The sequence below is a fragment of the Dendropsophus ebraccatus genome, chromosome 2 (assembly GCF_027789765.1).
Source record: "Dendropsophus ebraccatus isolate aDenEbr1 chromosome 2, aDenEbr1.pat, whole genome shotgun sequence".
Classification (NCBI taxonomy): Eukaryota; Metazoa; Chordata; class Amphibia; order Anura; family Hylidae; genus Dendropsophus; species Dendropsophus ebraccatus.
Genome location: NC_091455.1, coordinates 218,795,719 through 218,809,605, shown reverse-complemented (window position 1 = coordinate 218,809,605; position 13,887 = coordinate 218,795,719). Strand labels below are relative to the sequence as shown.

The 13,887-nt window shown below is 52.5% G+C and overlaps 1 protein-coding gene across 5 annotated transcripts in view; it reads right to left on the bottom strand.

Moving 5' to 3' along the window:
* SLC4A2 (solute carrier family 4 member 2) overlaps positions 1-13,887 on the bottom strand; it is a 129,301-nt gene that overhangs the window by 22,076 nt on the left and 93,338 nt on the right. For all 5 annotated transcript variants that reach the window (XM_069959565.1, XM_069959566.1, XM_069959567.1 and 2 more), the window contains 10 exons: positions 11,396-11,555; positions 5,616-5,842; positions 5,299-5,417; positions 4,598-4,809; positions 3,423-3,556; positions 3,052-3,232; positions 830-965; positions 559-739; positions 371-479; positions 98-282 (listed from right to left, as the gene is read on the bottom strand). In XM_069959565.1, coding sequence (XP_069815666.1) covers positions 98-282; positions 371-479; positions 559-739; positions 830-965; positions 3,052-3,232; positions 3,423-3,556; positions 4,598-4,809; positions 5,299-5,417; positions 5,616-5,842; positions 11,396-11,555 — 1,644 coding nt within the window. The remainder of the gene's footprint in view (positions 1-97; positions 283-370; positions 480-558; positions 740-829; positions 966-3,051; positions 3,233-3,422; positions 3,557-4,597; positions 4,810-5,298; positions 5,418-5,615; positions 5,843-11,395; positions 11,556-13,887) is intronic.

The following is a 13,887-nucleotide window of genomic DNA, read 5'->3' as shown; positions in this document are numbered from 1 at the left end:
TTACACCCCCCCCCCCCTCCATTCTGAGAGCTCCTGTCAAGCCTCCCTCTCGTCCTCCGTCTCCCTGTAGAGAACCACATATGGGACTATCATTCACCTTATCGGACATGAGGGTGGAGATGGACCTCCCAATCTCGTGATAGTCCATATTGGATGTGCTGGGGCCAAGCAGAACGAATAGGAATCGCACAGGGATGGGAACCTCCAGCACAGAGTCCAGCTCCACTGCCTCCTGCAGCCGCACAAACGCCATGGTCGGCTGTTCTAGGAATTCCACACAACCTGAGGACACAAGAATCAAAATCACTGGATGGAGAACAAACCAAGGACAAGACCCTCCAGACGAGATACAATGGGCTTCCACACCCACCCACGAGCACCACGCTGGCCTCCGCATTCTCTGGAATCTTCTCTAGCAGCTTCAGTTCATGTTTAGACTTAGAACGTTGGATTGTGGGTAACGACGGAAGAGATTCCCTCTGGATAATAGACAGAACAATATGTTGGTGTCCATCACCTACTTATACATGGCAGCAGCTTACGACTGAACTCTCTCACCTCACGATCTATTTCGATTTTGGTCTCCTGTTCAGAGGGATCTCCTCCCATTAGGGGGTCCATAAGGTTGGGTTCACTGTTCTGAGAGATATGGTTGGTACTGTGATGTCCGAGCAGAGAGCCAAGGCTGGCAGCTGAAATGTTCCTAGAGAATGAGGAGTCCTTTTCATCGCTTGGGTGACTATAATTGAAATGAATGTGCGTCATGTTAAAACCTAGACATATGTAAACATAGGAGGTGACGTGATCATCACCATATACAGTTATTGACCTGTGCTTTAGGAGTAAAGCTCTAAGCACGTTGGCTCTATCCTCTGCCTTGATCTGGTCACTGATGATCATCTGCTCCACAACCTGATGGGCGATTCCTGGCAGTGTCCTCTGGTCCAAGTCTAAAAGAACAGCACCTATGGGGGAAGGGAAGCGCTTATATCCCAATCTCTGTGATCAGTGACATATATATGTGTCTATTACCATCCCGTACCCAACAAGGCACACTGGCTCCACCAATCTCAGATCAGTAACATATATACGTGTCCATTACCACCCACCATCCTATGAGGCCCACTGGCTCCACCAGTCTCTATGGTCAGTAACATATATACGTGCCCATTACCAGTCTGTACCTAATGAGGCACACTGGCTCCACCAATCTCAGATCAGTAACATATATACGTGCCCATTACCAGTCTGTACCTAATGAGGCACACTGGCTCCACCAGTCTCTATGGTCAGTAACATATATACGTGCCCATTACCAGTCTGTACCTAATGAGGCACACTGGCTCCACCAATCTCAGATCAGTAACATATATACGTGTCCATTACCACCCACCATCCAATGAGGCCCACTGGCTCCACCAGTCTCTATGGTCAGTAACATATATACGTGCCCATTACCAGTCTGTACCTAATGAGGCACACTGGCTCCACCAATCTCAGATCAGTAACATATATACGTGCCCATTACCAGTCTGTACCTAATGAGGCACACTGGCTCCACCAATCTCAGATCAGTAACATATATACGTGCCCATTACCAGTCTGTACCTAATGAGGCACACTGGCTCCACCAGTCTCTATGGTCAGTAACATATATACGTGCCCATTACCAGTCTGTACCTAATGAGGCACACTGGCTCCACCAATCTCAGATCAGTAACATATATACGTGCCCATTACCACCCACCATCCAATGAGGCCCACTGCCTCCACCAGTCTCTATGGTCAGTAACATATATACGTGCCCATTACCAGTCTGTACCTAATGAGGCACACTGGCTCCACCAATCTCAGATCAGTAACATATATACGTGCCCATTACCAGTCTGTACCTAATGAGGCCCACTGGCTCCACCAGTCTCTATGGTCAGTAACATATATACGTGCCCATTACCAGTCTGCACCTAATGAGGCACACTGGCTCCACCAGTCTCTATGGTCAGTAACATATATACGTGCCCATTACCAGTCTGTACCTAATGAGGCACACTGGCTCCACCAATCTCAGATCAGTAACATATATACGTGCCCATTACCAGTCTGTACCTAATGAGGCCCACTGGTTCCACCAATCTCAGATCAGTAACATATATACGTGCCCATTACCAGTCTGTACCTAATGAGGCCCACTGGTTCCACCAATCTCAGATCAGTAACATATATACGTGCCCATTACCAGTCTGCACCTAATGAGGCACACTGGCTCCACCAGTCTCTATGGTCAGTAACATATATACGTGCCCATTACCAGTCTGTACCTAATGAGGCACACTGGCTCCACCAATCTCAGATCAGTAACATATATACGTGCCCATTACCAGTCTGTACCTAATGAGGCCCACTGGCTCCACCAATCTCAGATCAGTAACATATATACGTGTCCATTACCACCCACCATCCAATGAGGCCCACTGGCTCCACCAGTCTCTATGGTCAGTAACATATATACGTGCCCATTACCAGTCTGTACCTAATGAGGCACACTGGCTCCACCAATCTCAGATCAGTAACATATATACGTGCCCATTACCAGTCTGTACCTAATGAGGCACACTGGCTCCACCAATCTCAGATCAGTAACATATATATGTGTCCATTACCAGTCTGTACCTTATGAGGCACACTGGCTCCACCCATCTCTGCTGTCTAACATATATACGTGCCCATTACCAGTCTGTACCAAAATGAGGCAAATTGGCTCCACCAGTCTCTAAACAGTAACATATAAACGTGTCCATTACCAGTCTGTACCCAACAAGGCACACTGGCTCCACCAATCTCTGTGGTCAGTGACATATATACGTGCCCATTACCAACCATCCAATGTGGCACACTGCCTCCACCAGTCTCTTACCTCACTGAAGAAGGGGTCAACCCTGTGCTCATTACCCCCAGGCACTACAATTTCAGCTCTCTTTGTTGCCCAACCAATCTTCTACTGTCCACCATGTTCATTACCCCTGTGCACCTGGGCAGGCAGCTTCTACGTACCATGTGACAACGTTCGCCGGAGCTCTAGGAGGCTACGGAAACTCAGAGAAGCCACGTGTGGCTTTCCCCATTGGTCTGTCTCAGCTTCAACATCTTCCTCAAACTTTATCCAGCGAGCAGTCTCCTTCCATTGCAGCTCCTGGTGCTTGTCCAGAACCAACTCATTCAGCTCTACGAATACCTAGGGGTGCGGGAGTCAGATGGTAAATTATACAGACACGCTAAAATGATCAGAGACCTACAGGGACCAGCCAGGTCTGGGCAGAAAATCAGCAAATATTCCCCTTTGGGAACCACTGCTGCCGCTGGAGAAGAGATCCCATTTAATGGAATATCACTAGTCTACCAGTCCCTCGAGCCACTGTCCTAACCTCGTGAGGTTGCAGGGTTCCACTCTTCCGATGCGGATGTCTTTCTTTATGCTCTTTATTGATGTGAACCACTTGACCTTTACTCTTTCGAACTAGATGTCTACGTACAGCTGGGAGGTCCTCAAAACGATGACCTATAAATGGAATACACAGTACAAATGGAAACATCAAGTGCAAGTTCTCACTTTCCACCAATATGGGCAGGTCTACGGGGTATGACGCACTGGATCCATACAGCGACATCTTGGCTTCTTACATTAAAAGAACGGGGGTGCATAAAGATATGGGCAGAGGTTTGGGAATAGGGTTGCAAAGGACCCAACAAGTGGATTTTGAATGTAGATTTCTTATTGCTCTCGTGGATCCTCAGTAACCAGCCAGGCTCTATTGAGCGTCACCTAACCTCCTGATTGGTCCTTTACGATGATCCCTCCATAAAAAACCATCTCAGCTCATGGATACTGGAAGCTGCCAGTCTGGTATATTGGGCTGTTTAACTTCAGTTCACATAGATAGATCTGGATATTCTGCAGCAGAGTTCATCATTCCAACTGATACAACTCCAGCCCTATGGCCATGAATGAGGTTAACACGACATTATCTATGCCCATTGTGACTCATCTTGTCACAGATATACCCCTGGTCTTTGGTTCATCCTATGGCCCCGTATATATGGACAGCAATGTTCTTGTAGAGTAGGGGCTTTTAGGAGTAGCCCACAGAAAGTTACCATTGGGTTCTGTGTTATTCTCAGACTATTATTACTTTGTTCCTCTGAAAACTGACTAAGCCATTGACTGTGTGAACAATCTTCCCAACAGTGAACGATCATTGATGAGCACCAATAATTTTTCATGGTTCCTCCAATGTCAGTATGGATTGAATGTGCACTAGTGTGGGAAGGACAGGAACCAGTGCGTGGAAGACATTATTTCAGCCCAGTGCAAGGCAGACATAGGTGTGGACCAGTGCAGGGAGGACATGGGGGTGGCCCGATGCTGGAGGGGACAATAGGGTGGACCACTGCGGGGAGGACACAGCTGATCATAACCTTCTCCTCTACAGACCCTCAGACCATGACGGCTCTATAGTGAGATGTAGAGGGGCTGTAAGATATGTGCAAAATATGAAGAGAGGGGAAGAAAAATCACACAACCTGGTTCTCTCTTACTCACTCTTCATGTAGTCCAGATCAGCCGATGCCAGGGTCTGAGCCTCAGTCTCGTCAGTTGGTATAAGATGGTAGTGGGCGTCCTCAGGATGGGTCATGCTGCCGATTCTACGCCGTTCAGTAAGACTGTAGCTGCGGTGGGGGAGCTGCCGATGCGGAGGACGTGCAGGACTTGCACCCTCTACTGTTGGGGAAGTGCATGTTCCCTGCTCTTGTCTGCAAACAGATAGAACATGTGTCCCAACACTGATCTCGTCTCCGCCCGGCCCCCGACGCCTCTCCCGTCTCCGCCCGGCCCCTGACGCCTCTCCCGTCTCCGTCCGGCCCCCGACGCCTCTCCAGTCTCCGCCCGGCCCCCGACGCCTCTCCCGTCTCCGCCCGGCCCCCGACGCCTCTCCCGTCTCCGCCCGGCCCCCGACGCCTCTCCCGTCTCCGCCCGGCCCCCGACGCCTCTCCCGTCTCCGCCCGGCCCCCGACGCCTCTCCCGTCTCCGCCCGGCCCCCGACGCCTCTCCCGTCTCCGCCCGGCCCCCGACGCCTCTCCCGTCTCCGCCCGGCCCCCGACGCCTCTCCCGTCTCCGCCCGGCCCTCGACGCCTCTCCCGTCTCCGCCCGGCCCTCGACGCCTCTCCCGTCTCCGCCCGGCCCCCGACGCCTCTTCTGTATCCGCGCAGTCCCGACACCTCTCCCATATCTGTAACACTTACCTGGATGCTTCAGTTTTCTGCTCTTTACTAGCTGAATCGAGTGATTGTCCCCGCACCAGGACGGAGTTTCTTGAAGGGACAACTCCATCTCCTGCTTCCTCCTCCTCCACAGGGAAGAACTATGAGGAGGAGAAGATGAAAGGTCTTTAAACCTGCTGGATTTGGACATTCGACTTTAGATATGAATCAAGATAGTTGCTCATGATGCTTGTATTTGTAGCCCACACCGATCGGAGCGCACCAACAAGTGTCAGGACTGACTAAATGGACTTTGTGGCATTTGGTGAGGACGTTATTGAAATTAGAGGAGGAATTACCTGCATGTCGACGCCATCTGTCCCTTCATCTGGAGTTTTTTCTCCCTCTGTGTCCTCCTCTTCTTCCTCTTCCCTCTCTTGGATGGTGCCTGGAGTATCTCCAGGGGCTGAGCTTCTTCTCCGCCTCTTCTTCTTCTTCTTGTGTTTCCGAGAGTCTCGGCCGGTGATATCAGAGGGAACATGGGAGGACAGAGGGTGATGGATGTGATGAGAGGACTGGCGGTGGTCTGAGAGATAGATGAAGGGAGGGGGGGGGGGGGGGCAATAAGAACCCGATACAGAGGATGCTGAAACCTCCCCCCCCCCAATTCTCTCATATCCTCCTACTGCCCCCCACTCTACTCATATTCTCCAGCCCCCCCACTCTACTCATATTCTCCAGCCCCCCCCCCCCATCTACTCATATTCTCCAGCCCCCCCACTCTACTCATATTCTCCAGCCCCCCCCCACTCTACTCATATTCTCCAGCCCCCCCCCCCTCTACTCATTCTCCACCCCCCCCACTCTACTCATATTCTCCAGCCCCCCCCCCACTCTACTCATATTCTCCAGCCCCCCCCCCACTCTACTCATTCTCCAGCCTTCCCACTCTACTCATATTCTCCAGCCCCCCCCACTCTACTCATTCTCCACCCCCCCCACTCTACTCATTCTCCAGCCTTCCCACTCTACTCATATTCTCCAGCCCCCCCCACTCTACTCATTCTCTAGCCCCCCCACTCTACTCATATTCTCCAGCCCCCCCCACTCTACTCATATTCTCCAGCCCCCCCCACTCTACTCATATTCTCCAGCCCCCCCACTCTACTCATATTCTCCAGCCCCCCCCCACTCTACTCATATTCTCCAGCCCTCCCACTCTACTCATATTCTCCAGCCCCCCCACTCTACTCATATTCTCCAGCCCCCCCCCACTCTACTCATATTCTCCAGCCCCCCCCCACTCTACTCATATTCTCCAGCCCCCCCCACTCTACTCATTCTCCAGCCTTCCCACTCTACTCATATTCTCCAGCCCCCCCCACTCTACTCATTCTCTAGCCCCCCCACTCTACTCATATTCTCCAGCCCCCCCACTCTACTCATATTCTCCAGCCCCCCCCACTCTACTCATATTCTCCAGCCCCCCCACTCTACTCATTATCCAGCCCCCCCACTCTACTCATATTCTCCAGCCCCCCCACTCTACTCATATTCTCCAGCCCCCCCCACTCTACTCATTATCCAGCCCCCCCCACTCTACTCATTATCCAGCCCCCCCCACTCTACTCATTATCCAGCCCCCCCCACTCTACTCATATTCTCCAGCCCCCCCACACACACACACACACACACACTCTACTCATTATCTAGCCCCCCATGCTTCTTGGGATTTTCCTGCCTAACTCTCCTATTTTCCAGCCCCCCCACTCCTCATTCTCTTGCCCTGTCAGCACATTCTCAATTGCTCCTGTCCCAACTCTTTCCATATTCTCCTGCTCTTGTTCTCCTGGCTCTTATTTTCCTCTTGTTCTCCTGTCCCCACCCCTCCTGTTTCCTTGCCTCTCTCTTCTTGTTCTCGTGGCCCTTATTCTCCTCCTGTTCTTTTGCATTCCTCCACCTGTTATCCTGTCCCATCTACCAGTTCTTCTGCCCCTCATTCTGCTCTTGTTCTCCTGTCCTTCTCCTCCTCTTCTCCCGGCCCTCGTTTTTCTCCTCGTTCTCCTGGCCTCATTCTCCTCTTGTTCTTTTGTCCTTCTCCTCTTGCTCTCCTGTCCTTCTCCTCTTGTTCTTCTGCCCCTCATTCTCCTCCTGTTCTCCTGGCCCTCATCCTTCTCCTGTTCTCCTGGCCCTCATTCTTCTCCTGTTCTTCTGCCCCTCATTCTCCTCTTGTTCTCCTGTCCTTCCCCTCCTGTTCTTCTGCCCCTCATTCTCCTCCTGTTCACCTGGCCCTCGTTTTTCTCCTCCTGTTCTCCTGGCCTTCATTCTTCTCCTGTTCTCCTGGCCCTAATCCTTCTCCTGTTCTCCTGTCCTTCCCCTCCTGTTCTCCTGGCTCTCTTTCTCCTCTTGTTCTCCTGTCCTTCCCCTCCTATTCTCCTGGCCCTCTTTCTCCTCTTGTTCTCCTGTCCTTCCCCCTCCTGTTCTTCTGGCCCTCATTCTGCTCCTATTCTCCTGGCCCTCTTTCTCCTCTTGTTCTCCTGTCCTTCCCCTCCTGTTCTTCTGGCCCTCATTCTGCTCCTATTCTCCTGGCCCTCATTCTTCTCCTGTTCTCCTGGCCTTCTTTCTCCTCTTGTTCTCCTGGCCTTCTTTCTCCTCTTGTTCTCCTGGCCTTCTTTCTCCTCTTGTTCTCCTGGCCTTCTTTCTCCTCTTGTTCTCCTGGCCTTCTTTCTCCTCTTGTTCTCCTGGCCTTCTTTCTCCTCTTGTTCTCCTGGCCCTCATTCTCCTCTTGTTCTCCTGGCCCTCATTCTCCTCCTGTTCTCCTGGCCCTCATTCTCCTCCTGTTCTCCTGTCCTTCCCCTCCTGTTCTCCTGGCCCTCATTCTCCTCTTGTTCTCCTGGCCCTCATTCTCCTCCTGTTCTCCTGGCCCTCATTCTCCTCCTGTTCTCCTGGCCCTCATTCTTCTCCTGTTCTCCTGTTCTCCTGACTCTCTTTCTCCTCTTGTTCTCCTGTCCTTTTCCTCTTGTTCTTCTGCCCCTCATTCTCCTGTCCTTCCCGTCCTGTTCTTCTGGTCCTCATTCTTCTCCTGTTCTCCTGGCCCTCATTCTTCTCCTGTTCTCCTGGCCCTCATTCTCCTCCTGTTCTCCTGGCCCTCATTCTTCTCCTGTTCTCCTGACTCTCTTTCTCCTCTTGTTCTCCTGTCCTTTTCCTCTTGTTCTTCTGCCCCTCATTCTCCTGTCCTTCCCGTCCTGTTCTTCTGGTCCTCATTCTTCTCCTGTTCTCCTGGCCCTCATCCTTCTCCTGTTCTCCTGGCCCTCATCCTTCTCCTGTTCTCCTGGCCCTCATCCTTCTCCTGTTCTCCTGGCCCTCATCCTTCTCCTGTTCTCCTGTCCTTCCCCCCCCCTGTTCTCCTGGTCCTCATTCTCCTCCTGTTCTCCTGTCCTTCCCCTCCTGTTCTCCTGGCCCTCATTCTCCTCCTGTTCTCCTGGCCCTCATTCTTCTCCTGTTCTCCTGGCCCTCATTCTTCTCCTGTTCTCCTGGCCCTCATTCTTCTCCTGTTCTCCTGGCCCTCATTCTTCTCCTGTTCTCCTGGCCCTCATTCTTCTCCTGTTCTCCTGGCCCTCATCCTTCTCCTGTTCTCCTGGCCCTCATCCTTCTCCTGTTCTCCTGGCCCTCATCCTTCTCCTGTTCTCCTGGCCCTCATCCTTCTCCTGTTCTCCTGGCCCTCATCCTTCTCCTGTTCTCCTGGCCCTCATCCTTCTCCTGTTCTCCTGGCCCTCATTCTTCTCCTGTTCTCCTGGCCCTCATCCTTCTCCTGTTCTCCTGGCCCTCATCCTTCTCCTGTTCTCCTGGCCCTCATCCTTCTCCTGTTCTCCTGGCCCTCATCCTTCTCCTGTTCTCCTGGCCCTCATTCTCCTCTTGTTCTCCTGTCCTTTTCCTCTTGTTCTTCTGCCCCTCATTCTATTGTCCTTCCCCTCCTGTTCTTCTGGCCCTCATTCTTCTCCTGTTCTCCTGGCCCTCATTATCCTCCTGTTCTCCTGGCCCTCATTCTTCTCCTGTTCTCCTGGCTCTCTTTCTCCTGTCCTTCCCCTCCTGTTCTCCTGGCCCTCATTCTTCTCCTGGCTCTCTTTCTCCTCTTGTTCTCCTGTCCTCCTGGCCCTCATCCTTCTCCTGTTCTCCTGGCCCTCATTCTTCTCCTGTTCTCCTGTCCTTTCCCTCCTATTCTCCTGGCCCTCATCCTTCTCCTGTTCTCCTGGCCCTCATTCTCCTCTTGTTCTCCTGTCCTTTCCCTCCTATTCTCCTGGCCCTCATCCTTCTCCTGTTCTCCTGGCCTTCCCCCCCCCCCCCCCTGTTCCTCATCCTTCTCCTGTTCTCCTGGCCTTCCCCCCCCTGTTCCTCATCCTTCTCCTGTTCTTCTGGCCCTCATTCTCCTCTTGTTCTCCTGTCCTTCCCCTCCTGTTCTTCTAGCCCTCATTCTTCTCCTGTTCTCCTGGCTCTCTTTTTCCTCTTTTTCTCCTGTCCTTCTCCTCCTGTTCTTCTGGCCCTCGTTTTTTCTCCTTCTGTTCTTCTAGCCCTCTTTCTTCTCTTGTTCTCCTGTCCTTCCCCTCCTGTTCTTCTGGCCCTCATTCTGCTCCTATTCTCCTGTCCTTCCCCTCCTGTTCTCCTGGCCCTCATCCTTCTCCTGTTCTCCTGGCCCTCATTCTCCTCTTTTTCTCCTGTCCTTCCCCTCCTGTTCTCCTGGCCCTCATTCTTCTCCTGTTCTCCTGGCCCTCATTCTTCTCCTGTTCTCCTGGCCCTCATTCTTCTCCTGTTCTCCTGGCCCTCATCCTTCTCCTGTTCTCCTGGCCCTCATTCTCCTCTTTTTCTCCTGTCCTTCCCCTCCTGTTCTCCTGGCCCTCATTCGTCTCCTGTTCTCCTGGCCCTCATTCTTCTCCTGTTCTCCTGACCCTCATTCTCCTCCTGTTCTCCTGGCCCTCATTCTCCTCCTGTTCTCCTGGCCCTCATTCTCCTCCTGTTCTCCTGTCCTTCCCCTCCTGTTCTCCTGGCCCTCATTCTTCTCCTGTTCTCCTGACCCTCATTCTCCTCCTGTTCTCCTGGCCCTCATTCTCCTCCTGTTCTCCTGGCCCTCATTCTCCTCTTGTTCTCCTGTCCTTCCCCTCCTGTTCTCCTGGCCCTCATTCTTCTCCTGTTCTCCTGACCCTCATTCTCCTCCTGTTCTCCTGGCCCTCATTCTCCTCCTGTTCTCCTGGCCCTCATTCTTCTCCTGTTCTCCTGGCCCTCATTCTTCTCCTGTTCTCCTGGCCCTCATTCTTCTCCTGTTCTCCTGGCCCTCAATCTTCTCCTGTTCTCCTGGCCCTCAATCTTCTCCTGTTCTCCTGTCCTTCCCCTCCTGTTCTCCTGGCCCTCATTCTTCTCCTGGCTCTCTTTCTCCTCTTGTTCTCCTGTCCTCCTGGCCCTCATCCTTCTCCTGTTCTCCTGGCCCTCATTCTTCTCCTGTTCTCCTGGCCCTAATCCTTCTCCTGTTCTCCTGTCCTTCCCCTCCTGTTCTTCTGGCCCTCATTCTCCTCTTGTTCTCCTGTCCTTTCCCTCCTATTCTCCTGGCCCTCATCCTTCTCCTGTTCTCCTGGCCTTCCCCCCCCTGTTCCTCATCCTTCTCCTGTTCTTCTGGCCCTCATTCTCCTCTTGTTCTCCTGTCCTTCCCCTCCTGTTCTTCTAGCCCTCATTCTTCTCCTGTTCTCCTGGCTCTCTTTTTCCTTTTTCTCCTGTCCTTCTCCTCCTGTTCTTCTGGCCCTCGTTTTTTCTCCTTCTGTTCTTTTAGCCCTCTTTCTTCTCTTGTTCTCCTGTCCTTCCCCTCCTGTTCTTCTAGCCCTCATTCTTCTCCTGGCTCTCTTTTTCCTTTTTCTCCTGTCCTTCTCCTCCTGTTCTTCTGGCCCTCGTTTTTTCTCCTTCTGTTCTTTTAGCCCTCTTTCTTCTCTTGTTCTCCTGTCCTTCGCCTCCTGTTCTTCTTGCCCCATTGTCCTTCTGTTCTCCAGCTCTTCCTCTCAAGTTCTCCTGGCCCTTGTTTTTTGCCCTCCTGTTTTCCTGCCCCTCTCCCTATGTTCCCCTCCCCACCCCCCTTTTTGTAATCTTGCCCCTCAATTACATTGGAAGTCCTCTTCACTGTAACTCTTCCCCAGCTCGGTTGGGCTACGAGGATGAGCATCTTGTAAAATATCTTCAAATCTTTCCACCTCGAGAGCCTGTATGACATCTCCTTCATCTTCATAATGTAGGGAACTCTGTGGAGACAGTTCAGGTGGCGGCTGCAACACAAAGAGAGGGAAAATCAGAGACTACAGAGGGTCCAGGGGCAGGAAGATAGGGGTCCAGGGGCAGGGAGGTGGGGGTCCAGGGGCAGGGAGGTGGGGGTCCAGGGGCAGGGAGGTGGGGGTCCAGGGGCAGGGAGGTGGGGGTCCAGAGGCAGGAAGATGGGGGTCCAGGGGCAGGAAGATGGGGGTCCAGGGGCAGGAAGATGGGGGTCCAGGGGCAGGGAGGTGTGGGTCCAGGGGCAGGAAGATGGGGGTCCAGGGGCAGGAAGATGGGGGTCCAGGGACAGGAAGATGGGGGTCCAGGGACAGGAAGATGGGGGTCCAGGGGCAGGAAGATGGGGGTCCAGGGGCAGGGTGTGGGTCCAGGGGCAGGAAGATGGGGGTCCAGGGGCAGGGAGGTGGGGGTCCAGGGGCAGGGAGGTGGGGGTCCAGGGGCAGGAAGATGGGGGTCCAGGGGCAGGGTGATGGGGGTCCAGGGGCAGGGTGATGGGGGTCCAGGGGCAGGGAGATGGGGGTCCAGGGGCAGGAAGATGGGGGTCCAGGGGCAGGAAGATGGGGGTCCAGGGGCAAGAAGATGGGGGTCCAGGGGAAGGGAGGTGTGGGTCCAGGGGCAGGGAGGTGGGGGTCCAGGGGCAGGGAGGTGGGGGTCCAGGGGCAGGGAGGTGGGGGTCCAGGGGCAGGAAGGTGGGGGTCCAGTGGCAGGGAGATGGGGGTCCAGGGGCAGGAAGATGGGGGTCCAGGGGCAGGAAGATGGGGGTCCAGGGGCAGGAAGATGGGGGTCCAGGGGCAGGAAGATGGGGGTCCAGGGGCAGGGAGATGGGGGTCCAGGGGCAGGGAAGTGGGGGTCCAGGGGCAGGGAGATGGGGGTCCAGGGGCAGGAAGATGGGGGTCCAGGGGCAGGAAGATGGGGGTCCAGGGGCAGGGAGGTGGGGGTCCAGGGGCAGGAAGATGGGGGTCCAGGGGCAGGGAGGTGGGGGTCCAGGGGCAGGAAGATGGGGGTCCAGGGGCAGGGAGGTGGGGGTGGCAGAAGGGAGACAATGACTGTGGAAGACGCATTCAGTACATGTGGCCCCTTCAGAGCAGCGTTCCTCATGCAATTGGGGGAGGAGTAGCAGAAACAACTTCTCTAAATCCACCTGTCCCACCGGTACAATGGCAGTGGTCAAACCCCAGGTGTCATGGTCCTCATAGAACAGGGTGTGGACTGAAGAGTATGTGTGGGGAGGTGTCAGGAGATGATGGAAGAGACAGGGTGAAGACTGGAGGACACTAGAGGGATTGGCCGGGATTTGGGGATATGGGGTTTGAGTTGCAGAGAAACATCTGAGGGGAAAGAAGATTTCTTGGGTGAGGAACCTGTGTGATGATTTAGGAGGATGCAGAATAGAGGAGGAGAAGGAGACAGGAGAGTAAGGAGAGCGTACCTGAGTGATGGCGGTGGAGAGGTATATATATATATATATAGGGGAGACAGGAGAGTAAGGAGAGCGTACCTGAGTGATGGCGGTGGAGAGGTATATATATATATATATATATATATATATATATATATATATATATAGGGGATACAGGAGAGTAAGGAGAGCGTACCTGAGTGATGGCGGTGGAGAGGTATATATATATATATATATATATATATATATAGGGGATACAGGAGAGTAAGGAGAGCGTACATGAGTGATGGCGGTGGAGAGGTATATATATATATATATATAGGGGATACAGGAGAGTAAGGAGAGCGTACCTGAGTGATGGCGGTGGAGAGGTATATATATATATATATATATATATATATATATATATATATATATAGGGGATACAGGTGAGTAAGGAGAGCGTACCTGAGTGATGGCGGTGGAGAGGTATATATATATATATATCTATATATATATATATATAGGGGATACAGGAGAGTAAGGAGAGCGTACCTGAGTGATGGCGGTTGAAGAGGTATATATATATATATATATATATATATATATATATATATATAGGGGATACAGGAGAGTAAGGAGAGCGTACCTGAGTGATGGCGGTGGAGAGGTATATATATATATATATATAGGGGGGATACAGGAGAGTAAGGAGAGCGTACCTGAGTCATGGCGGTGGAGAGGTGTATATATATATATAGGGGATACAGGAGAGTAAGGAGAGCGTACCTGAGTGATGGCGGTGGAGAGGTATATATATATATATATATATATATATATATATATATATATATATATATAGGGGATACAGGAGAGTAAGGAGAGCGTACCTGAGTGATGGCGGAGGAGAGGTATATATATATATATATATAGGGGATACAGGAGAGTAAGGA